The 23,996-nt window shown below is 50.0% G+C and overlaps 10 protein-coding genes across 10 annotated transcripts; 5 read left to right on the top strand and 5 right to left on the bottom strand.

The window, feature by feature from the left end:
* Window positions 1–117: 117 nt before the first annotated feature.
* PC9H_001394 (uncharacterized protein) lies at window positions 118–1,551 on the top strand (the record flags this gene model as incomplete). The annotated part of the gene is made up of 9 exons (XM_036771044.1): window positions 118–204; window positions 258–308; window positions 371–537; window positions 590–625; window positions 685–958; window positions 1,017–1,092; window positions 1,164–1,219; window positions 1,285–1,371; window positions 1,444–1,551. 9 exons carry the CDS (start codon window positions 118–120, stop codon window positions 1,549–1,551), a joined length of 942 nt encoding a protein of 313 aa, XP_036636889.1.
* A 742-nt stretch (window positions 1,552–2,293) lies between these two features.
* On the bottom strand, window positions 2,294–4,531 carry PC9H_001393 (uncharacterized protein; the record flags this gene model as incomplete). The annotated part of the gene is made up of 2 exons (XM_036771043.1): window positions 2,294–2,931; window positions 2,989–4,531. The coding sequence occupies 2 exons, from the start codon at window positions 4,529–4,531 to the stop codon at window positions 2,294–2,296; spliced, it is 2,181 nt and encodes a 726-aa protein (XP_036636888.1).
* Window positions 4,532–5,497: 966 nt separating this feature from the next.
* PC9H_001392 (uncharacterized protein) lies at window positions 5,498–6,318 on the top strand (the record flags this gene model as incomplete). The annotated part of the gene is made up of 2 exons (XM_036771042.1): window positions 5,498–5,747; window positions 5,825–6,318. The coding sequence occupies 2 exons, from the start codon at window positions 5,498–5,500 to the stop codon at window positions 6,316–6,318; spliced, it is 744 nt and encodes a 247-aa protein (XP_036636887.1).
* Window positions 6,319–8,701: 2,383 nt separating this feature from the next.
* PC9H_001391 (uncharacterized protein) lies at window positions 8,702–10,021 on the top strand (the record flags this gene model as incomplete). The annotated part of the gene is made up of 6 exons (XM_036771041.1): window positions 8,702–8,853; window positions 8,910–9,052; window positions 9,107–9,411; window positions 9,466–9,731; window positions 9,790–9,851; window positions 9,906–10,021. The coding sequence occupies 6 exons, from the start codon at window positions 8,702–8,704 to the stop codon at window positions 10,019–10,021; spliced, it is 1,044 nt and encodes a 347-aa protein (XP_036636886.1).
* A 170-nt stretch (window positions 10,022–10,191) lies between these two features.
* PC9H_001390 (uncharacterized protein) lies at window positions 10,192–11,525 on the bottom strand (the record flags this gene model as incomplete). Its single annotated transcript, XM_036771040.1, has 6 exons — window positions 10,192–10,331; window positions 10,385–10,446; window positions 10,502–10,767; window positions 10,818–11,125; window positions 11,176–11,318; window positions 11,374–11,525. The coding sequence occupies 6 exons, from the start codon at window positions 11,523–11,525 to the stop codon at window positions 10,192–10,194; spliced, it is 1,071 nt and encodes a 356-aa protein (XP_036636885.1).
* A 421-nt stretch (window positions 11,526–11,946) lies between these two features.
* PC9H_001389 (uncharacterized protein) lies at window positions 11,947–14,669 on the bottom strand (the record flags this gene model as incomplete). The annotated part of the gene is made up of 11 exons (XM_036771039.1): window positions 11,947–12,189; window positions 12,262–12,336; window positions 12,392–12,681; window positions 12,739–12,841; window positions 12,902–13,064; window positions 13,123–13,165; window positions 13,225–13,358; window positions 13,427–13,563; window positions 14,298–14,336; window positions 14,392–14,481; window positions 14,619–14,669. 11 exons carry the CDS (start codon window positions 14,667–14,669, stop codon window positions 11,947–11,949), a joined length of 1,368 nt encoding a protein of 455 aa, XP_036636884.1.
* A 180-nt stretch (window positions 14,670–14,849) lies between these two features.
* On the top strand, window positions 14,850–15,639 carry PC9H_001388 (uncharacterized protein; the record flags this gene model as incomplete). Its single annotated transcript, XM_036771038.1, has 4 exons — window positions 14,850–14,894; window positions 14,956–15,095; window positions 15,160–15,298; window positions 15,352–15,639. 4 exons carry the CDS (start codon window positions 14,850–14,852, stop codon window positions 15,637–15,639), a joined length of 612 nt encoding a protein of 203 aa, XP_036636883.1.
* Window positions 15,640–15,920: 281 nt separating this feature from the next.
* SNZ1 (Pyridoxal 5'-phosphate synthase subunit snz1) lies at window positions 15,921–17,781 on the bottom strand (the record flags this gene model as incomplete). Its single annotated transcript, XM_036771037.1, has 11 exons — window positions 15,921–15,966; window positions 16,029–16,105; window positions 16,167–16,208; window positions 16,264–16,289; window positions 16,341–16,379; window positions 16,441–16,822; window positions 17,010–17,099; window positions 17,188–17,280; window positions 17,340–17,375; window positions 17,569–17,598; window positions 17,659–17,781. The coding sequence occupies 11 exons, from the start codon at window positions 17,779–17,781 to the stop codon at window positions 15,921–15,923; spliced, it is 984 nt and encodes a 327-aa protein (XP_036636882.1).
* Window positions 17,782–21,262: 3,481 nt separating this feature from the next.
* PC9H_001386 (uncharacterized protein) lies at window positions 21,263–21,649 on the bottom strand (the record flags this gene model as incomplete). The annotated part of the gene is made up of 2 exons (XM_036771036.1): window positions 21,263–21,406; window positions 21,461–21,649. 2 exons carry the CDS (start codon window positions 21,647–21,649, stop codon window positions 21,263–21,265), a joined length of 333 nt encoding a protein of 110 aa, XP_036636881.1.
* A 282-nt stretch (window positions 21,650–21,931) lies between these two features.
* Window positions 21,932–22,792, top strand: PC9H_001385 (uncharacterized protein; the record flags this gene model as incomplete). Its single annotated transcript, XM_036771035.1, has 1 exon — window positions 21,932–22,792. One exon carries the CDS (start codon window positions 21,932–21,934, stop codon window positions 22,790–22,792), a length of 861 nt encoding a protein of 286 aa, XP_036636880.1.
* Between the last annotated feature and the right edge of the window lie 1,204 nt (window positions 22,793–23,996).

Here is a 23,996-nt window from a genome sequence, read left to right as displayed (position 1 = left end):
CGTCGGAGGGTGGTTTGCTTATAATTAAAGATAAAGCCAAAGCTATAATGCGAGCTTCTACCCCAACCACTACACCTAGTGCTTCATATCGCCGCCACTCCCACTGCATCAGCGACCATGGGAATCGTGCAGTCGATATTCCTGGCAATCTTCCCCGGAAAGCCGAAATTCTCGGTTGACGAGATCCCTGATCTCACCGGCCAAGTGCGTGTGCTGCCTCCTTCCGACTTCCCTTGATTGACCTTCTATTCGCGTAGGTAATAATAGTTACTGGTGCCAATACGGGCATTGGCAAAGAAACTGTCAAGGTGGGTCTCCCGTCGAGGCTGGACCATACGACTGTACTGACCCTTGACGGGATTATTGGTAGGCTCTACTAGCACATAATGCAAAGGTCTACATAGCTGCCAGGAACGAGGAGAAGACGCGTGCGGCTATTCATGATCTCAAGGCTGCTACGGGCAAGGAGGCATATTACTTGCACCTTGACCTAGCGGAACTGAAGGCCATAAAGCAGGCAGCGGCCGAATTTCTGAGGTACACACGCGGACCACCATTCAAACCAACTGAGGCTAATTTAGACTTTTAGCAAAGAGCAACGACTCCACGTACTTTTCAATAACGGGCACGTCGTCACTACTATCTGCCATACCGAACGCTCACCTTCTATTCGTTCTTATTCAGAGGGGTAATGACACCGCCTATCGAAGAAACAACGGCAGACGACTACGACCTCACGTTCGGAACCAACGCCCTCGGCCATTTCTACTTCACATCACTCCTGCTTCCGATCATGTCTGCAACGGCCAAAGAAACAGGCAGACCCTCGCGCGTTGTCACCACATGCTCTCTCGCGAGCTTCTTCGCCGGGTCTATCGACTACGAGACCCTCAAAGGCGCGTCGAACCCAAAGCGGCTGAAGAAAGGGAGCCAGTATATGTACGCGCAAAGCAAATTCGTGAGCCGATGAGTAATTCTGGCGAAGTTTGCGGGTGGCTGATTGAATATTGCGGTAGGCTAACCTTGTGTTTGCTGTTGAGTTGGCGAGGAGGTACAGCGAAGAGGGCATAGTTTCGATTGGCGTGAACCCAGGTTGGTCGTCTACGCTGAAGCCACTCTACTCCTATTCACCGTCATTGTCCTCATCGATATCATTCTACCAGGCAACATTCAATCTGATTTACAACGCTATTTCGGGACTCTAGAACATATATTCATCGTACGCACATCTCCCTATGATGAACCCAGCCCTCTGTCTTATATTTATCGGCGATCCATTTGCAGGATTGGATGTTGTTCCCAACGCCCATGGGAGCTCTCACCCAGTTATACGCAGGAACCGCACTAGAAGCTGAAAAGTACACTGGACAAGTGAGTGTTAGTAATATTCGCTCCCTTGTCACGATCGCTAACTCTTCCCCTTCCTCGCCTTTTACCTTGAAGTTCTTGGTCCCTTGGGCACGTCCTGGATATATGCCTGGACCAGCTGCGGATGCGGGCATTGGAAAGAAACTGTGGGATTGGATGGAAGCACAAGTCGCCGAAGTATAAGGGTTCGTTCCCGTCGCTCCGCCCCTTCCAGAATGATACCCAGCTATCCACTAAAATACATATACGGACAAGGACCCATATTGATAGACACTACTAATGAGGATTTCGCTCGAGCAATCCACCTTCTTCCTTTCGGCCAATACGCCGCATCCAGCTGAGGGATTGCGATCATATATCCGGGACTTGTTTCGGGGAAACACAGCAGCGGACAGGGACTTCCTCGGGAAAATTTGTGTAATAATTGTGCGAGAACGATGATACAAAATTCTAGTTGGCGTGAGTGGATGAGATTGTGCAACAGTGCGTAAAGTAAGAGATATGAGCAAGAGATACGAGAAACAGAAACAGATGAAAGCACATAAGATAACGAAACGCGACAACGAGAAGTGCCAGTGAAAGCAGACAACAGAACAACCGCCGATCCACTAGTGGAGGGAAATCATATGACAAGAGACTCGGGGAGAGGGGGGTTGTCGAGGGATAATAGATGCTGAGGCGTAGCTCAGAAGCACAAGCAAAGAGGAAAGGCGGTGACAAATTGGGGCGGGATGATGTCAAATACAGTGGACCATATACACTGGACGGGGACAGAGATTAGCGTCAAAATTCAATAACAATTACTAAACTCAACGTACTTTTAATTGCGAGAGCTGAAAGCGATGGCTCCAAATCCCAGGGAAAATAACTCACCTTTGCTCAATGCTAGCGTGCGATTCACACAAGGCCACAAGGATGAGGGCGATTAGACACCTCGCCATCCGCCCCTCCATCCACGCATGTACCAACACGTCTCTTCCTTGACTTCCATCTGCTTTTCTTCTTCTTCTCCTTCGCCCTCCTCCTGTTCCATGACCAAAATATCCGATGGGTCCTCTTCAACACCCCCATCTTCCCTCATCTCAACCTCTACCATCCCCCTTTCCCACATCGCCCCCATCATCTCCTCCATTTCCTGTTTCACAAAGCCGATCATCTTATTGCCCCCTCCTAAAGGCCCTCCATCTGTACTCATATTCAACCGAGTATTTACCCGGATATGCAGAAAGTTGAGCGCTGGGAAACGAAGGGGGTCGAGAAGTAGGTTTGAAATCTCAACCCAGCGGTTTGTGTGGGTTCCGCGAAGGGGGATGAAGTCCATGCGCATGGAGATGGAAATTGTATGGAGGCATGAGCATGGGACATGGGCTGAGAGGAGGTCTGAGGATAACGAGGACGGCATTGCCGAGTCGATCTTCGGTATTGTAGTCAGCAACGCTTGAGACCATACCGCCGTGTTTCCTGCAAACATCGCCGAGCGCCCAGATCCTCCTTTGAGATGGATGGTTTTTAGGTTCGGGTTGTGTACGAGTTGAAGAGCGCCGAAGTCTCTCGCGATCGAACCTATAATTGCCATCATAACCATGAGCCTAAATCCACAAATAGATCGAAGCAACGTACCGCTGAACTCGAACCAAAAATGTTCAAGCCCTTTACCCACATGACTCAGCACCTCGCTGGTAACGGCAAAATTTGTATCTATGGGAGTCGACACTTTGAGGATAGGGAGGGAGGAGAGGGATATCGGGGAGGATGGGTGGAGGAGGAACGAGGTGATGAAAGATTGCTCGGCGCCGGAGATGTGCAGGGTGTGGAGGGGTGTAGGCGGCTGAGAGGTTGATGTTCCAGGCTGGGATGAAGACACCGCGTCCCACTGCCCGTAGCCATAGTCGTACGCCTCGTATCCAATGTCGGGCGGACACTCCAAGTCATCCAAGACCGACACACTGTCCCGATCCTCCAGATCACACGAAACAAACTCCAGTTTTCGAAGATTGGGCGACGTGGGGGTCGATGTCAGTGTTCTTCCTGAACCCGTATTTTGTGTTTTGACAAACAAACTCAGCATATCACTATACGTCCCGAATCGACAATAACGCAGGGAGAGGGAAGACAGCATCGAGGCCGCCTGGTTTGATTGCCCTTCTAGATTGAATTTGCTCTGTGTTCTTCGTCTCCGTGCGGTTCCTGGTCGATGGGAGAGGTGGTCGCCATTCTTACGGTTTGTCTCTATCTCGTCTTCTGCGCAGTGTGTGACCCCGCTAACCAATACCTCGAACAGGAAGCTCAGCTCGTTGTCATCATGTTGCTTATCTTGTCCTTCACTGCTGCCTTCATCCCGTGTAGGGTCGCTGCCATGAGGTCCATTGTTGCCGCCTTCTCCGATACCACGTTCAGATACCCGCTCAGGGCACCGAGAAAGAACCTCGCGCCAAACGCTCTCGCTCTCAACCCAGTCGACCCTCTCAACCTCCAGTGATCTCAGCATTCCGAGTGATCCTATCGTCGTGAAGAAGGCGTGAATCGACGAATCATGCTCGCATTCCAGTGTGTCTGGATCCGTAACGGCAGTGAGAGAATTTGAAACGAACACCCCACGTTTATCGCCTCTTACCACTAGCTCTCGGATAAAGGGGATTAGGTGGAGGGAAGAAGTGAAGAAGAGGAGGGTGCGTGTGAAGCGGGTGAGTTTCAGACGAGTTTGCGTTCGACCGCCCGGGTGTATGTGTGAGGACGACGAGGACGGCGTTTGCGACGAACTTTCTGTGTTCCTATCGCCTTGCTCGAAAAGCTCCCCACGCTCACCCACATCCGGCCGCTCCTCGCCACGTCGATCGATTTCCCAATGGTCTTGCAAAAATTCGGGCCCCTCGCAGCACAAGACAACCCGCCGGTAAATATACGCCCTGCATACGGGCAGCCAGGCTTTGCAGACTAGGGCGCACTGGAGAATTGGGTTTTGGGTCTCAGCATCTTGCTCCTCCTCGCACCCGGTATAGCTGTCGTCTGCGCCGGGTCCTGTACTAGTAGAAGAGTCTTGCAACTCATGGGTTGGTGGTTTCGAATGGGTGAAGGGACTACGTTGATGATAAGGGACGATGGGCGGGAAGTAGCCCAGTATCTGGTCGATGAGCTCGAGAGGTATCTGCGGGGTCGACCTCATAGAAATTTCCCGCTGCGGCGGCGTCGTGGACGTTGTTTAGGGTAGAGGGTAAGCGGTCTTAGCGGTTTGGAAGGAACCTGAAGAGTGCGTGCAGGCGACCCTTGGGTTCAAAGACAACCACTGAGAAGGAGTGATCGAATCCGATCCGCGACCCGGCAATCACCTGCTCGTGCGAAAGTTCGATGGAAGTTCGTGCCTCTTTAACTTTGGAAGCAACTCCATGCCGCCGGGCCAGCCACTTTGGAAGCGAAGCCGCCGCATTAGGTTCCGGCGGGCAACCTTGGCCAACGGTTTCATGGCAAGAATAGGGGCTGATGGGGGCCGATAGGAGAACCACTCGAAGTGTAGCACATGCTGGCTGCATTGAACATACTTTGTAAATGTGATCACTCATGTAAATAGAACATGTTTCGCAGTAGCAAAGCTACTGAACCTTAAGCAGCATGATCATCTATCTCTTTCAAGCCAAGACACCTGCTATTTTTTTATTGGGCAACTGAATGGCATAACTATCATCATGCAGGGCTGCACACATTATCAGCTTCCTCCTTGAGGGACAGACACCGAGTATACTTGACCAGAGTTCTTGTTAATACAATAAAATAGTAGAATTCACTGTCAAGTTCATCAACATGTCTTTGTCAGAAGGATCAAAGCACCTACAAATCACTAGCCTCAAGATTTAACAATAAAACATAAAGCAAAGATATACCATGTTTCTTGGAAGTAAGCAGCTTGTAAATATACCAAGGAACAGGTATACATACACAAATACTTGCAAATAATAAGACGTTCAAAAGCCTTTCTTCCTCTCCGTTGTGCTTCTCTTTAATCTTTGGCTGGCAGGCCTTCATTCCGGTCTCCTTAGATCTCCACCATTGAATCTGGCAGGTGAGCTGTTACACACTACTTAACGTTCAGACTCCAACTTCCACTATCCTGTTGCTCAGCTTCATACGACTAGTCATGAATTGGGCGGCGACATCAGATGTGAACGGGGCAGGGGTTTCACAACAGAGAAGGCAGAAAATGTTACCTCGACGTGCTGCAAAGGAGGGAAAGGCGAAAACAAAGGTTCTTTTCAATCAGATGGACCATCAGCAAGGTCACTCTGAGGAAGAATGCAGTAGAGCATCAGGTAGAGTGGCAGAAAGTGACGAAAATGAAGACAAAACCATATCCTTTACTTCATCTCATGAAAGTTCCTCTTCTAAAGGTGGGTCATGTTCCGTTTCTGGAAATCCGAGACATTCAAGCCTGTTTTCACCTGCTAATTGGAATTCTGATATCTAGTGGACTCTGTCAAACCTCCTGGCCCAGCATACCATCCGGTACTTGGTCTGGGGCCCCCGTCACTTCCAAAAGGCATCATTTCTGTTGCGCTCGGGACAGCCCCACCTGTCCAAACAGCTCGCAGATGGCAAGTAAATCACGAGCAGCTTCTAACACCGTCTGCGTCACCGTCAAAGAAATCCAAATACTCCGTGGGGTCCCAGATTCCTACGCAGGTGTCTACGCCGGCTTCGCGTTTGGAGCAAGCGGGCGAGGAGACAGAGGCAGGCTCAGATTTGGTCTTCGATGATCTCGTTCATCCGCCGGAAGAAGCCTGGACCGGCCCCAAAAGCGCGCGTTCTTTTGTAGTCTTCTTCAATCCGAACGGAAGCAGCTCCTCCCAGATGTCCCAGCCCAAAGCCATGTTCGAGCTGCCACCTTCATCAATTCCTCCTCCAAGCTTCATGTTCAACCACTTTGCAAAGATGGTTGATGCAATCCCGGATGAGGATTAAATCTATTCTCTTTATACTCTTGCCTTGTTTATTACTATCAGTTGCTGCTGTCGCCGCTTTCGGTTATTCCATTTTATTCATCAGTCTCATATATATTTGCAAACATCCAGTACTGAGATACATTGTTTGTTATAAATCCAATATGTGAAGGGGGAGGACCACTTCCTTCCCTCTTCCATGCACGCAACCAGCTGGTCCGAGGTTCACATCATCAAGATTGAAGACACCCTTCACAGTGTGGCATATGAGCAGTGTAGCAAACGAGCAGGCGGAGGACATGGGGATGGGTAAAGACTCCTCGGCGCGTAGATGAGCTGATGGAAGGCATCGCGAAATTCCAAGCGACGTCGAAACGTCGATAACTACTTCCAGCAGGCACGGCGACGAAGAGGGCCGGGGGGTAAGAGGTATCCTTTCGGTTCTCCACTTGCGCTCTTGGGAGTAGGTTCCGTAAGTAGATGATAGGCGTCGAACTATTGTAGTATGTTGGGATTAGATCGGTATGAGGGTGAAAGAGGGCCACACATACCTAATCGGTGCCCTCAAAACTTGGGGAGCCTTCCGATTGATACCTCAAGGACGGTAGCTGGAGTATTCCATTCCGGGTTACGGGGCGAAAGTGACGGCGACTCGGATGCAGTTGCTCGTAGGGAGATTTAGTAAGCGACACCTTGATATATGGACTTGACGCCAGTTGGTCTCATGCCCCAGATGCCGGCGCGAGAGTTCCATAGAGGAGCCAAATAGAACAAGCTACCACTATAGAGATCGTGGATATAGAACCGACAGCGGCGGGAAATGACGCTAATGTCGGGCTCGTTTCGAGGACATTCAAGCCAAGGTGGTTGGTCCATTGTCCAAGTTCGAGACCAAGAAATACTCTGGATACGGAGCACGAATGAATGCCCAGCGCGAAGTGTAGGTCCTACTACTGTTGTCTTCGATCGCAGCCTCTGAAGAATTCGCTTCGTTGAGGATCTCGCCCATTTTGAGTCTCGAAGTAAGGCCCGTCGTCGTACCGCCCATCAGAGACAACGTCCGTACAAAGATTCTGGGCTTCGGCCAGAGCCCCGGTCGCGGTCGTCTGCGTCATGGGGCCAAACTTTCAGGCGACGGTGGGAGCACTGCGGGTTTTGGTGGTAACGTGTCCATTCGTAGTGGCGGTCGTGAGTAGAGATGCGAGAAATTGAAGTTGTTTGGTCACGCGTCTTTCTTCCGCAACAACTACAATGGACCCCGCACAATTCAATTCAATGCACGGTCAGATGGTCTGCCCAAGAACCTGAAACGGACTCGAGAGCCTTTGGAGGCAAGCAAATACACGGTGACCACGCTCGAATTTCCTGCCAAGATATTCCAGGAAGCAAGTGAATCGCTGTAAGCTGAATTCGATGGAGTCCGGTATTAGGGTTTGTAGAAAGCTTTTGCGACATTCAAGACGTACTCATTTCCACTCATTAGGACACCCGGCACCGGAAGGTTTCACTCGAAGCTGAAGGAATGCTCACTGCGCATATGGGATCTAATCAACGTTTACGATTCACTTTCTAACGAAGCTGAGCGATAGAAAGTACGAATTTGAGTACGCCCGGATGCCGTACTTTGGGAACATTTTCTGTGACCCCGAAGATGAGCTTGTCGTCGCCGAGATGCAAATATTGAGCGCTTATGTTACCATATAGCACGCTCGCCGTCTATATAAAGGTGCTAAGACTTACCAACCGCGAAGATAGGCGTTACAAACCTTGGAGTTACTTGAACAACGTCTACATGCATTGCTCGCCACTACCCCCCTGCTCGCCACTGCCCCCCTTACGTGTAGGCACCAAACCCCGATATACACGTTGTACTTATTCTATACCGCCAATGGTTAGCCCTGCGATGTTGCTTACAGTGTGCCGCCCCCTGCCATGAATAATTTCAAACCACTGGTGGCGTCGCTTGATGCGGAATGGAAAGATGTTTGGGACATCCTCTGGCATATCTCTACCACAAGACGAGGCGAGAGGATGAAGAATGGGTTTGGGAATGAGCAAGAAGAATGCACGCAAGTGGCTGGAAGGCCATGCAACAAAGAGTAGTAGGTGGGTGTCCCACCTTCCCAGACATTCCATTCGATTATCCCTTGCTGAAGCCAGTTACCTTAGTATCGCTTGCAGCAGACTCAAGACTGCTACTATCGCAGCAGCATACCATGACCCTGATTCACCCATGACGCTTGCTTACTTCTCAGATCACTAATCATTGGTAATTCGTGGAACGCTCTGGGGGTGCTCAACGCCGACCAGTCGGGAATTGTTGGATCTTTCCGCTTCTAACAGCGTCACAAAAAGCCTTATGGATATCCAGCATCCGCTACAGCACTTCCTACCCATCGAGCCCTATGGCCACTCCAGCAACGCAAAAAGCATGGATAGTCGAGAGAATGGGACACCCTTCAAGGGCGTTGAAATTCAGATCCGACTGGCCTGTTCCAAGCGAAATCCCAAAGGACCACGTACTCGTGAAGATACAAGCCGCCGCACTCAACCCACTGTATGTTATTTGCTGTGCCGAAAATAGAACAGATCGTGCTCATCGCCTATATATAGAGGGTGGAAATTGATGCAGTTGGCACCTAACTTCCTCGCCAAGAGACCTCTGCCTGCAGAGTACGACTTCGCTGGTGTTGTCGAAAAGGAGAACGGCACAGAATTCGAGGTCGGGGACTCTGTATTTGGGTTCATCCATGTCTGTAAGTCGTTTGGGGCATGGATAAATGTCGATGAATACTGACACGCTACGGTAGCTATAACCCTGAAGACAAGACAAGGCACTTTGGCCGAGTACGCGTTGGTGCCGGATAAATGTGTGACCAAACGACCTTCCAATATCGATGCAATTCACGCCTCTGGGTTAACATTGGCAGGACTGACTGCATGGCAATCCCTCAACTGCACTCGCCTAGAAGCTGGACAAACTCTATTCATCTACGGCGGGAGCACGGCGGTGGGATTATTCGCAATCCAGATCGCGAAGGCACGCGGGATCAAGGTCGTCGCGAGCGCATCCAGCAAGAACGAGGAATTAGTCCGGAAAATGGGTGCAGATGGAGTACATCCTCGCTGTTTCGGTGGCCTACACCCGTTGTGCTCACGAATATTTTAGTTTATCGACTATACGAAGGAGCCGATTCACAAATACCTTACATCCCATCCGCCTTCACCCAAATTCCACGGGATAATCGATGCATACGGTCTTTCAGACCCCTCCCTTTACACCCATAGTGCTGCGTACATGGCGCCTGATGGCGTATTCGTGACAACTACACCAGCGCCGCACCGTATTTCCCTCAAAGAGCTTGGGTACTTTGTCAAGACACTAGCTGCTACAACGTGGCCTGCTTGGCTTGGGGGCATTCCCAGAGAATTCAAGTAAAACATTCCCACTTACACTTACTGAAAGTAATGCTGATAATCTTTACTGCTCTAGGTTCCCCGCTCTCAAAGCGAACAAGGCTGATTTAGAGGCGCTCCGTAACTTGGTTGCAGAAGGTAGAGAATCGTACTGCGATATACACGATCACACTCTCATGGAATGCATGCTAGGCAAGGTCGTAGGGGTCGTGGACTCTGTCTACGAAATGCAGGACGCGCTTCAAGCTTATGAGAGAATCTTGACTTGGAGGGCGACTGGCAAGGTCGTAGTGAAGATAGTTGAGTAGACTAGAGGCTCATGCCTTGATAATGTTTCCGTACCTGTCACCCTGCCAACATGAGAATACCCAATACCTTATCCTCTGAGAGCGTAGAGCATATGGACAGGGTATCATTGAGAACAGAATACAAATACGGTTATGAAATACAGTTATACACTACAAGTGGGTGCCATATATCAGACCGTGCTACTGACTTCAAGAGATTTATCTATCCTGACCACGACCTTACCGGTCGCTTTTGAAGACATGAGTCTCTCATAGGCTTTAAGCGAATCTTCCAACTCATAAACCGAGTCCACGACTCCGACAACCTTGCCTACAAAGTGGGATGAGATGTAGGCTACGCAGAAGGATGCGATGGTGTCTTACCTTCAGCGACCAGTGCACGGAACACCTCGAGATCTGCCTTACTCTCATGGACGTCAGCGACTCTAGAACGTCGAGATCATCAGTGACAACTCCCAGCATGCGTGGTTGATTACTCACTTAAATTTCCTTGGGATGCCACCAAGCCAGCAAGGCCACTTCATTGCAGCAGCGGTCTTCGTGAAATTCCCGACCTCTTTCATCGAAAGGCTATGAGGCACAGGTGCGGTCGATATAAAGACTCCCCCAGGTGCGAGATATACGGGGCTATTGGTGTACAGTGACGGGTCCGACAGGCCATACGCATCGATTATGGCATCGAACTTGGTTTCGGGAGGGTGTGAAGTGAGATATTTATGTATTGGTTCTTTCGTATAGTCGATAAACTAGAACATTCATCAGCACGAGGATTTGGGGTTGCAATAATGTTTCGTACTTCATCTGCGCCCATTTTCTTCACCAGTTCTTCATTCCTTCCGGAGGCACTTGCGACGACCTTGATCCCACGCGCCTTCGCTATCTGGATTGCGAATAGACCCACTGACGTGCTTCCGCCGTATATGAAGACTGTCTGGCCGGTTTCCAGTTGCGCGTCGGTGAATAAGCATTGATATGCAGTAAGCCCTGTCAGCGTCAACCCAGCCGCGTGGATCGCGTCGACGTTGGAAGGTCGTTTCGTTACGCAGGTCCCTGATATGAGCACGTATTCGGCCAAAGTGCCTTGTTTCGTCTTCGAGTGCAAAGCTATCGCAGAGTGTTAGTGCCATCATATGCTGAATTCATGGAGCACGCACGGAGAGGAACGAATCCAAATACAGAATCGCCAATCTCGAACTCCGTGCCGTTCTTCTTCTCAACAACGCCAGAGAAGTCGTATTCGGCAATCAAAGGCCTTTTGGCGATCAAATTGGGTGCTATCTGCATCACTTTGTACCCCCTATGAAGTGAATAAGTTCAGATCACTACAGAGGGGGTTATGGGGTAACACATACACTGGGTTGAGTGCAGCAGCTTGTATTTTTACCAGGACATGGTTATATGGAATTTCACTTGGAACAGGCCAATCTGAATGGAACGTCAAAGCCTTTGAGGGATGTCCCATTCTTTCGACGATCCAAGCTTTCTGTGTCGTTGGGGTAGACATGGTGGTAGTTGGATGATAAAGAGGTATTGTAGGGAGTCTGGACGGTGCTACCCCTAGTATTTATTCCGTTCCTACAGTGGCATCTGTAGCCCGGAAGCAAAGGAACAACCATTGTTGCTGCGACTACCACTGAGGCCGAACGGCTCCACGGTTATCATGAAAATGTTTGGGAACACGGATGGCGTGCTGTGCGCTGATGGCTCCGGAACGTGAGCGCGAATCAGGGCTAGATGAGGACTATCCCCGTTGGGGCCCATCCAAGACTCATCGCCTCATAGATGATACATCGAGTGTCTGGCTCACCTCGCAAGTAAAATACAACAGTGCCTAGACCGCAGCCATCCGGTGTCTCTACGCACTTTGCAGTGCAACATGTATAGCACCATAACATTACTCCCGGTGCAGCAATAGATTATCATCATCAGACGCTCGTTTGCGAGCGACTAGCGACTTTCCATTCTCCGCTGAACGAGCTCTGACCCATCTCCATATCTACTCCGGGCAATGTCGATCGCGAGCCTTCCCCGATCGTCGTGGAACCATTTGTGCGCCTTGCAGAGGCCTTGAACTCGCTTTGTACGGTACTGAGGTACGTTGCTTGAGCCCGCGTGCCCGGCACCATATCGAGATGGACAAGAAGGACGATCAAAGTCGGCAAAATGCCCTGTATATAACGACGTTGTGGGGAGGAAGTGTAAGTGTAAGTAAACATCCTGCCGAAGTACAAACGACGTACAATGAGAGGGATTTGCATGTCGAGAACCGTATGTACACCTGGATTATGGATAGAGTCGAGGATGAGGCTGATGAACTAGCGATTGTTGATGATCAGAATCATCACGCATTTGATGTTTGGAGATGCTCACCTGAGAAAGGAAGTACAGTGTCCCAGATTCGATGAGGAGCATGACGATCCCGGTATACGTTTTGTGCGATGGCGATTCGGTTATCACTTTTCCGATCCTACGTTGCAGATACCTGTGCATCATTTCCAATAAGTTCTTATTACTTCGGTCGTTACGAGGGGTGGCAAACCATATCCTCCCAGCAATCAAGAGGGTACAAAGACCAACGTTCACAGTGATCAAGGCTGAAGCTATATCCGAAGAGAACAATAAAACATTTTCTATGTCTGCGACCACAGTGAAGCGCACAGCTAGGATGACAAAGCTTGAGCAACGAAGGATGAGGGTCGTTCAGAATAGATAATCACCAGCAGAAGCCAACGCGAGAAGGATGGGCACAACCGTCATCCACCAATTTCTATTCCACACAGCCCAAACTCGCCATATGAGGACTGCGTCTCCAATCAAGAACTTCCAAAAATACGCCATCGCTTCAGTTTCATGTTCCTGGAACAAGGAAGATACACTCACTTGTATCGTCGCGATGGACACTTGCGCTTGTGCGTTCTTCAGAGGTACATCGGGGACAGTAACTTGTTGTATCACAAGCCCCAAATGACAGCTCGAGAGCACAAACATCACAATGCCAGCGATAAACATCACTTTATGGATCACCGGCATTGAATGGTGGGTTCTGTGTAATTCTTCTCATCAGTCATGCTTTCATAGCATCAGTATTCTAAGCCACTGACCTCAACAACCATATGACAACGACGACAAGAACCGCGAACATGCCTAGAAGAAGATGGGGTCATATGTCAATCATCAATGCTTGCAAGATATGGATGACCCACCATGTAGCAGCGATTCGCACATGACTTCGACAAAATGCAGTTGCATAGCATTCATCTCGCCCATTTTCAATATCCAGATGAAGTTGCGGTTGTTATCGTCGATTATGGGGACGATAAAATACTTTGGCAGTGCTCTACAAGGCGTCCGGGCTGCAAATAAATATACTGTGCGGTGGAGACCCAACTCCGTTTGCACTCGTACGGAGAGTCCGTGACTTGACTTACAGCAGACATGTAAATGATCTGCTGTTTAACTGTCTTGGACGGAGACTGATCGTCACCAGTTATGGGATGACCGTGACATAGAAGAATGTCAATGAGATAACACCTCGTTTGTTGCTAGCTGAGGGGTTTAAGAGGGAGAATGTGTCTGCTACTCATGTTCGTCAGATTACGAAGGGGCTTGGATCAACGAATAACTCACCATTCCCGTATTGCCGGTAGATGAAGGACTCAATCTCCGCTATCCATTGAGCACTGCATGAACTGCAATTCAATTTTCGAACAGCGTGGTACACGCTCGCCGTCAAGCTGAGTTCCTTTGCGTGAGTACAATACCCAGGGGACAGGAGGAGCATCGTGCTGCGTCTTGCGCATACGGAGTAACGATCCTACACGAAAGACACGGGCATTAAATTCTCACCAAGGAACGAACAATGTGGGGAACGCGTGGTAAGCGAGCATAGAGCGCCGACAGGGTTTGTGATGCGCTCAATCAAACTGATGTCAAGTTCTGTAGATGGTCGTGAGGAATATGTGTTTCGTATAAGAGACTTCAACGAGTGGGGGGCGCTATTCCTCTCTATCTACTCTGACACTAGAGTTCGGCTATATCAACGATAGATAGATGGGACGGTTGCAAACCCTTACCAATTGATTAAATCGGGAGTATTCACATTATAAATATTCCACATGTTACATGATCTTCCAACATGCTATTTTGGCAAGGGAGTGCACTCAATGTACGTCCGTGCAGGATCCATGGGTAATACACAAAAGAATCCCAAATCCTGATGAATATTCAGTATCCCAGTCTCGAAACGCGTCGAAAAAGCGTAGCTAAAAATGCCTACCTGCATGGACTCAAACATCTTCTTGGAGTGCATTTGAAGCTATTCATGGTAGGATTTAGTCGCTCCGGTGTCGTAGCAAACCACGCCAACGTACCTTTACGCACTCCTGGTCCTTTTCCCTGCAGATTTCGGACGTCGGTGCGTCCCGCTCACTATCGAAGGTGTATTTCGAGGCCGGATCGACCTACTTCGCATTCATTTGATGGTTTCCGTGGTGCCCCAGATATGTCGTTTGTACGGTAGCCAATTGCCGCAGAGAGTCAACATTCGATATCCATGTCAGCCTCAGTGCACATATCCCAAAGGGACCGGAATACTAACAGAGATGAAGTCTTTAAGGGCTTTGTCCGCTGGCTGTTCTTTAGGTGCCATATTGTGGTAGAAGTTGGACAACTGGTAAAGTGTGTCCGGCAACGATCCCGAGCTAGTGACGTTGTTTGTTGCCGATGCACCAAACACTAGTAAATTGACATCACCAAAAGAGGCGCGCGCCTGTGCTGCAACAGCTTCGCTCGAAAAGGAATATCTGTCACCATATCGAGCGTCGTCAGCATGGATGTAGGTTGGATGGCCACCGATGTGCTGCAGAAGGCAAAGGTGCGTGCTAAACAATTATCTCAAGATTCTCGGAGCTGAGAAAGAATCGGATCCATCTCAGCGTGCCATGGTCAACCGTGCATTGCTTCTTGAATTGGCATCACAATTATGCGTGTTGGCCCAAATCACTTCGAGAGTGTCGGACGGCCAAGTAAATTCGCTCTCCGTGTCAGAAAGGGCCCGTTATAGAGCATCCAACCTGTGCGTAGCTTGCCTATGCTGTCTTGCTAAATTCATGGCTACTAACACCGATCCTCATCCCAAGCATAATCATCAAAATCCATAGATACGTGAAAGGATATACGTCGAAACCGTCCATTATACAGGCCATCTTCGCCTTATCAACGGCGGTCAGTTTACAAAAGTACGTTGCTGAGGTGAAGGCATTACTTGTCTGGTTCGAGGTACGTTCCTCGAACTTAAGGCTTCTGTGATCTGAACTTATTACCATCCTCAGAGGGCCGACAGCACCCATGATCACCCAGTTGGAGGCTCTGTCCCCCGGGTGACAGAAAGTAGAGCGCCTACCCTTCAGCCTGACGAGCCAACACGACAAGGTCTCACGCCAATTGCTTTATCCTTCCCTTCATCCCCCGGTGTGGTGGTTTGCAACATCTACCAAACCCAAAACAATAGGCACATCAATAACAATCACTCGACCTCGACACGCATCAACTGTGGAAACACGACGACGACGAGCCTTACCAACGTTGGTAATAATCACTGCGTGACGAGAATAAGGTAGGTTTGTATTTGTCTGTAACCTCTGTATTATTTAAATGTCTGAGTATGTATGTGCTTTCGATACAAATACTGTTTCGCTTGTTGTCGTGCTATCACTTTGTTTATAAACTTTCTGATTTCTCGCTAATTGCTTTCTTCTGCTTGCTTGTGCTCTGGGAATGAGTTTGTTGGGTCACAAGAGTTATTCACACTCAGAAACGAATACATATGAGATAACACATCTTAACCACGTAGACTCACCACCTTTTCGAATGTATTTTATGAAGGGATGTCTCCACACGTTTACCACCCGCGTTTTGCCATATGCCCTCCCTTCAAGTCCGCATCACTATATAAACGCCACATTCATTCAACTATCGATGAAAAAGAATATGGGGAAGGAAGGCTTACATCGTCAAGCCGACCATAGCAGCGCCGAGGTCCTCTGATACCTCGGCGAGTTTCTTCGGGTTGTTGAAGTGTGTCACCTGAAGGAGGGGAATACAATCAATCATCTCCCGTCAATGAGATCAAAAGGTGCTCGCATACCGCTTGGACTATTGCGCGGGCGCGTTTAGCTGGGTCGCCGGACTACATCGACGTTTGAGTGTTCGGTCAAAGTGTCACGACGTTAGTATAAACCTACATGGAAAATACCCGAACCGACGAAAACTGAAAGCATCGTAAACTCGCCGTACGTAAAGGTAAATGAAATGAACTAACCTCCGTCACATCCAAGCTGCATCATCAGCGCGGCGTCGGCTAATCCATTGAAATTAATTGAATTGAATGTACCTAGCCCCGCGAGAAAAGTCCGACGTACCAGGCGTCGCGATGCCTCCAGCTGCGAAGTTCACGACAGGCAGTCTCTTCAACCGCGCAGTCTCCTTTAGCAAATGGAACGGAGCCTGGATGTCTTTGGCAAATGCGTATAGCTCCTCCTCGTTCATCACACTGGCCCTCCTGATCTCTGCGTTGACCGCTCGGGAGTGCCGCACAGCCTCGACGACGTTGCCTGTGCCAGCTTCGCCTTTTGTGCGGATGAATGCGGCTCCTTCGGAGATACGACGGAGCGCTTCGCCCAGATTTCGGGCACCACACACGAACGGGACTTTGAAGTTGTGTTTGTTGATGTGGTGTTCATCGTCAGCGGGCGTGAGGACCTCGGATTCATCAATGTAATCGATACCAATGGATTGAAGGATCTATTCTCGTATGTGTCAATCATCGGAAGGTGGCGGCGTAGAAGAACCGAGTGTGATGATCGAACACAGCAGAAGAGACGGAGGGAATGTACGGTACGAGGAATGGAAGAACTTCTAACGGGCATTATGTGGCCGTACAACGAGGACAGAACAAGGTTTGAATGACAAAATAAACGGATAAACTTACCTGCGCCTCTACGAAATGGCCAATTCGAACTTTGGCCATGACGGGGATAGTTACTGCTTCGACGATCTCCTTGATCATTTTCGGGTCACTCTAAGGCACGAATATTCAGCATCGGATGTCATGGACTCGTGGTTTAACGTGTCGAAACCGAGGAGATACATATAGCAAGAAAACCCACCATTCTTGCGACGCCGCCTTCGGCGCGGATATCGGCCGGGACACGCTCAAGAGCCATAACAGCACACGCGCCAGCATCTTCTGCGATTTTGGCCTAACGCGTTCCAGTGTGAGATACTCGGAAGGAAGCGATCCAAAGAGACGGGAGCCAACCTGTTCCGCATTCACTACGTCCATGATTACACCACCCTAGAGCCACGATGATGATATGTTAGCGAACATGCTGCAGCTAGGCGAATGATAAGATCATGGTGGGATGAACGAAAGACGAAGATAGGAGAGATCCATATCTCGTCGGCTAGCCTCGAACGCTGCCGACGTACATCCACCACTCATCCACTCGGACGATCAAGATAAGATTAACAACATCGAGGCAACATACCTTGAGCATCTGTGCCAAACCCGATTTAACCTGTGGAGCGGTATTAATCTACCAGTTCACCGTAGCCTTAAGGAGAAACGACGGACACACCCCGAATGTGCCCAGGTTTCCCTCCTTTTGTGCCGATCGTATTGGAGCGGGCGACGGTGCGCTAGCTCCTACCCCCGCCCCTTGGAGGACGTTCGATGGAAGGGCTGCTGGAGGAGTAGTCATGGTGGATTTTCTACGGTTCGTTGAGAAAGCGGGGAGAAACAGGAGAGCAGAGTAAGCCCAGGTAATAAAGAGAAAACTCGGGTCAAAGACTCACTTCTCTGCGGGAAGTGGGTGGACCCGGAATTGACTTCACTGCAGGGCTCGGGGAGGGCGAGAAGCTTACCTGTGGATGTGTGCGGCTGCAAAGGCGTGGGTTGGGAGATGAAGAGAAAAACGGAAGGCTGATTATAATGTCATATGGAAATCGATATGATCCAGCGGATACCCGGTGCGGAGGGCTACCTTTACCCCTAACCCTAAGTTGAGCTCACTGTAAGCGCTTGTCGGCTCCGTTGCTCTTTCGGACAAGCATCTTAGGTGGTCGATTCTTCTGGTCTACTTAATATCAGCGTTCAAATCTGGAGCACACGCCTTGGCCTCGAGGAACTTGACTAACTGTATTGGCTGCAACATCACAGCCATCAAACATCGTGGTTCCGTGCTTGACCAGCAACTTGCTTCAGACGTCCCCCATGCATTCAACGATACTCGTGGCTTACTTCTGGATCTAATATTCGCGACGAACAGCATTGAAGTGATGAAACTCCATTGGGGATTCCTCCTTTGATCTGGATTCGCTAGGCCAATTGAAAGCGCCATCAGAAGCGAGCACAACCCTGCTGAATGGTGCGACGGCTCAGTTTGTAACATACCCATGCTTCATCGAAACTACACACAAAGGGCACGGATTCACGGCGCGATCGGGTCTGAACTGCATACTAACTGCAAGTGCGCTCTGTCAGTGTTGACACGTACAAACCCCTTTGGTGAAACCTCGCACCGACGCCTTGGAACACCGGCCGAGCGTTGCTGTCTTGCCGAACGTTACATCCTGTTACATGTTCATCATACACCTACACGGTGTCCAACAGCACGAGCTACCTGATCTCCCAAGACAAAGGAATCAGGATCACCATCAGAAGCACGCAGTAAGCACTCAGCTCTGAACTCACAATGCTCTCGCTTATTGCCTTGGAGGTAAGTAGAAGCAGATATCAAATTCTCAGTATCTATGACCTCCACCTTAAGGCCTTGCTTATGTGAACGGTTTCAGGTCTCCGCCGGCGATCCCACTTCTGACGCGTCCTATGCGAAGCTTCGACGAAGAACGGGCTAACGCAACGTTCGGTCTTTAGGCCCGGGGATGCAACCTTCGACTACGTTTCCCATTGCCCACGCAATACGGGCCTACTGGCAAGCGCGTCACTTTCTTGGGCTCGGAAGGTGTTATTGCGAGCTAAGTTGACAATGAACCGCGAGCTATTGATTAATAGTCACTGACCTCCACGGCGAATTGTGGGGTCAACCTACTAGACAGGTATAACTAGTACCAAGCGTGCTAAGATTACTTACCCCCTATTCCCAGTCTTTCAGGCGTCCAAGAACCGGTCCAATCACATCTTACTTACACGCCAAGTCTGGGATATCGCAATGCTAGATACAGAACTGTTAACGTTTCTAGCTGCAGGTGGACTCTAGTGCTATCCTACATGCGCCGAATGTGAGTGTTTCCGTTACTGAAGTTGTCTCATGATGAATGTCTCAATCGTTAGGGTCCAACGCGCCCGACACCCCTGTAATGCCGATTTGCATCGCTCTGCCCAAATTCTTGAGGTCAGACATATCCGCCTGACCTCCTGGTCTTTCCTTCGCGCCGCGCCACCGGCTGCCGTATTTGAACATCTTGATGCTTGAGTGCTTATCGCGTTACTGGTGTTGTGTCTTGCGGTGGCACATACAGGACATATTCCGGACTTGGCATGGGCCTAAATCTGAGTCCTTGTTATGTGCAGGGACAAGGTACCCAAGCAACAAAGGACGTGCACAGCGTATGGAGGGTATGGAGGACAGAGAGGGGCCTTGGAAGAACAAGGAATGGACTGTATACGAGGCGCAGTGCCGCCGTACCAACGAAGCTAGATTAGTATGGAAGCATCAATCTCGGGGTAGGCGAAGGGCGGCGCATAGTCTGTTGTCGGTGACTTCATAAAACAACCGAGATATTGATGCCATTTCTCATCGATTCACAGAAGACGTACACGACCACCTATGCAATTTGAATGAACCTCTGTCGCCTCGTCGCAACCAGTTCCGACGACTCGGACATCGAATTTCGACCAGTGCAAGACGCCGAGTCGGCCTCACGCAGCACGGCTACTAAAACCATCGTTTGTTCTGTCGATGGATGGTGGCGTTGCTACAGTACTACATGCGTACCCCTTAGCAGTGTCTGTCGATGTTGACACCCGCAACGGCTCCTAAGTGCTGTTTCTTTTTTTATATAAGATCATTTTCCCCGCGCCGTTTCTGATGCGTCAGTCCACCATCTAATATTCAGTGGGTTTGCGACCGGTTGCGTGCTGTTTCAGATAGTCACAATCAGGATACAGGCGGGCAAGCTACGCAATGCAATTGCAGTATGATAGATAGATATATGATACGATGAACATTGATGAAAGTGGGGAGGATCCGCTGATATCAGTTCCAAACGGCAACTGTATTGCAACAGAATATCGTTGCTGTTTGCTTTTAGCCGCGTGAGTCTAAGCGACAGATGTATTGCTTTTTTAGATGTATGACTTATATATAATCAAACCTGAAGGCCTGCGACAAGACCTGAGCGGCCTGATTGTACAAGTGAGCAAAGGAGAGTAACATTCGCCGGTACGGCTTCTAGTTTTGACTACTAGCAAGTACTTACATACGAGCTAGCGAATAACAAGTTTCGCGATCATTCCTCTGGCGGAGAAGCTACTTGCCAACGTAACTCGTGTAAGACATCTTGCTTCGAAGCGCGAATTGTATGAACAGCATGGCACCACCCTGGCTCGCCGCAAACGGGTTCCCGGCTACAGAATGAAACGTCCAGAGGTTCTTGAATTAGCGGGTGCGCAAACGATAAGAATTTAGACGCGCCAGGCCTCCACGCTTGGCTTGGGAGACATCGATTGCGTAAGAAAATGGAAAACCCACACATTAATGGGACGTGCATTAGAAACCTCGGAGCATGGAGATATGTCCCATACCCGGTTGGCTGGGGGCTGGAGGTGGAGGACAGAATCCAGATGGTGGCTGATGTTGATTTCCAAAGAATTTCTCAGCGGCCTGAGCCTGGGTGAGATAACACCATTGTGACCTAGGATGATCATGACGAGGCACCCTACGCAAGCGCAAGCCGGAAGGGTGTATTTCATTTTAATGGCCCTTTGTGGAGGACGTGGACATGGTATAAACCCCGTCCCGACGTTGTATCAACCAAGCCGATGAAGAAGAGGCGTACCTTCCGACGAACCGCCGTCTCAGCAGATATTCCCCGCAGCTTTAGACCTGCGCGAAGCTGTATTCATTCATGATTCACCCATGTTACAGAACCATATAACGCCGGCCCCGCCGGCCACAAGGCCATGGCATCAGATACCAAACCCCAACTACGCCGAAGAACCTAGAAACCTTTTGCCTTCAACCAATCGACGATTTTGTGTTTGAAGCGGCCGCCAGTGAGGACGATGTGTCTGTGATGTGTGACTTGAACACGAACATGGGCCAAGTCGGAAAAGAGTGCCTTTGTGAGGTCTTTTGCTAGGGCCTGGATAAAAGTTGCATGAGCATGTTTTGGAGAGGGAATATGATTTTTGCTGACATTTGGATCTCCATCGATGTTCCGAATGAGTGTCTGGTGGCGTGTACCTGCGTTCCGAATGTCTGTGTAGACGGGTAAAGAACCCCTCGAATTGCGTGGAACGCTGTACGGGTAACCGGTGGCCGTAGAAGCCAGTACGGGGGATGTGGAGAGGGCACGGCTGCCCTTGGTCATGAACTGAGACAGCATGGCCTGATGTGGTGATAATGATAAGGTGTATACCCGTCGTGTGGACGATTCGGAGAAATTTGTTTCTCAGTCGGTTGGCGTCGTGGACTGGTGTGCCTGCAAGGGGTAATATCCCGATTTGGTATCAGGTATTCATATGAGATTCATAGATCGCATCGGGCATTGAAAAAGGTCCCAACGGCGTACTACTAGCTTAGCCTGTCACACATCCACAAATATATAAGTACCAGCCCCAGCCGTCCTCTCTCGCTTCTTCCTCTGCCCCCAACCATCACCACCACAATGAACTACCCACCGTCCTCGCCGTCTGGTACGTCCTCCGCATCAACCTCCTCGTCGTCCTCGTCGTCCTCCGACCTTGTGACCCCTTCCCCATCGCCACTCCTCAACTCCCTCTCCGCACTCGATTCGCTTTCGCTTTCACCCTTGGTGCAGCAACAAGAAAGACGTCCTATTCATGTAGTCTGTAACGCGCCCCTGGTCGCACCAGTCCCGCTGCCCTACCACTCCCCGACTTTCCTCCAATTTGACTTGCCCGATATCGACGCTGACCTCTCACACCCCCCGTACACTAAAGCGTCTCCCACCACATCACCAAAGTCCACCAAACGCAAGCGATCTGCTCACGAGCCAGTTGAAAGCAATGATCCATTATCACCGGGCTTGATATCTTCGCTAAGCAATCTGGATTCGATGCTGCTGCTGCCGCCTCCACAGTTCTCTCTCGGTGACTCGCTTTACTCCTACACTTCGAATGCGGGTGGCGCCCCGGCAGCCAAGCGCCGTCGATCATTTCCTGCGCCTTTCTGGCGCCCACAGCTACATATCGGACCCACGACTGCGAGCAACAGCCATAGTGCGATGCAGCGCTCTACGCAGCAACAACAGCACAACAGGGCTCTTCGACACGCCATTTCATTTTCTCATTCCCTAAGCAACAAACACCATTCTCAGTCCAATTGCCCAAAACGGCAACCAGAGATTCCGGTGTCGTTACCCTGCCTGCTCCCAGCGACCGCAACTGCATCTATGTTACCCTTCCCTACACATTCCTCGCAGATGCATGCGAGCACAGTACCTTCGTCGGGGTTCGGTTATGTACATCCATACTCGCATGTCCCACAAATCTCCGGGAGATCATAGACTAGTACGATTGTCTGAGCCCAGGTATGGTTTCATTTTCTCAATAGATCAACCCCTGGATTAATGTCCTTGGCTGTCCCGTGTAGGTGATATATGGAATACTGTTTCGGAGATTAGGACACGAATGACTTGGTCTCAGGCGGTGTGTATAGACAGGGCACGGTTACCGTGGAAGAACTCGCTGTTAGGTGATAATTGACGTTGGACATGGCAATGGGGCGCAAAGCTGGTTGAAAAGGGTTCATCTCGTTGTGATAGGGATCTGTCTGCATTTAAGACGCACACACGACGATCGGGCTAGACTGCCGATACCTGCGAAAAGACAAACACAACGAGAAGAATGTCCGCCTCGGGTTTCAGGATTTTGCGCCACCAAACACCCGCACACCATCGAGCACCGTTTACCCGCAATCCTGCTATTGTCATCGTCGGGCAATCATTTATCGTGGATTTGATTTGGCGGCAACCTGACGCCGAGTCCTACGGGTCGTTGTCATCGGAAACTGCGAAGATGCCACAGGCCGGGTTCGATACCGAGACGCCCACGTTGCATCGAACACCTACCGTACATGTTCCAAGGCTGATACACCACCACTCGCATCTCGCCTCGCCCCGCGCACATTCCTGGCATCACCTTCTTATGATGTTATTGGCGCAACACGAGTGAATTCTTTACGGTGGTCCGTTGACAAAAACATCTCCTCCACTCACACCCACACCAAATCAACGATCAGTCATCACCCCTCACCACATATCCATCACGCATATACGTACGGCTCGAGTTCAAGTGGTACCCATACGTGCGACCGATCGCCGATCAACAATAGCAATTTCTGTGGGCCATGCCTTCGTTGCGAAAGACTTGTGATCAGTCACCCGTGCCACATTCAATCCTGGGCATCGAGCATATGGAATGGATGATGGTCTGACATACTGCATCCACGCCTTGCCTACTGCAATCACTCATCCCGAGTGTCGGTTGTCATCTACTGATGGCCTTCAATGGACTCGATCCCAGCCAACGTGCCCAGGGCACTTTGCACTTCAGGTTACATCAAACGTCTCCGGGATCACTATCACGATGCGCACATATCGTGTGTTATGGATTATTCTTGTCGTTTATCTCCTCGCAACCCCTCGTCCAAGCTTCTCCGGCCCTCGCGTCTATCTCGTGCGTATATTCTTGGAGTTCGCTTCTCCTCAG

This window comes from Pleurotus ostreatus (assembly GCF_014466165.1).
Source record: "Pleurotus ostreatus strain PC9 chromosome Unknown scaffold_1, whole genome shotgun sequence".
Taxonomy (NCBI): Eukaryota; Fungi; Basidiomycota; class Agaricomycetes; order Agaricales; family Pleurotaceae; genus Pleurotus; species Pleurotus ostreatus.
This window is presented reverse-complemented; position numbering and strand designations above follow the sequence as displayed.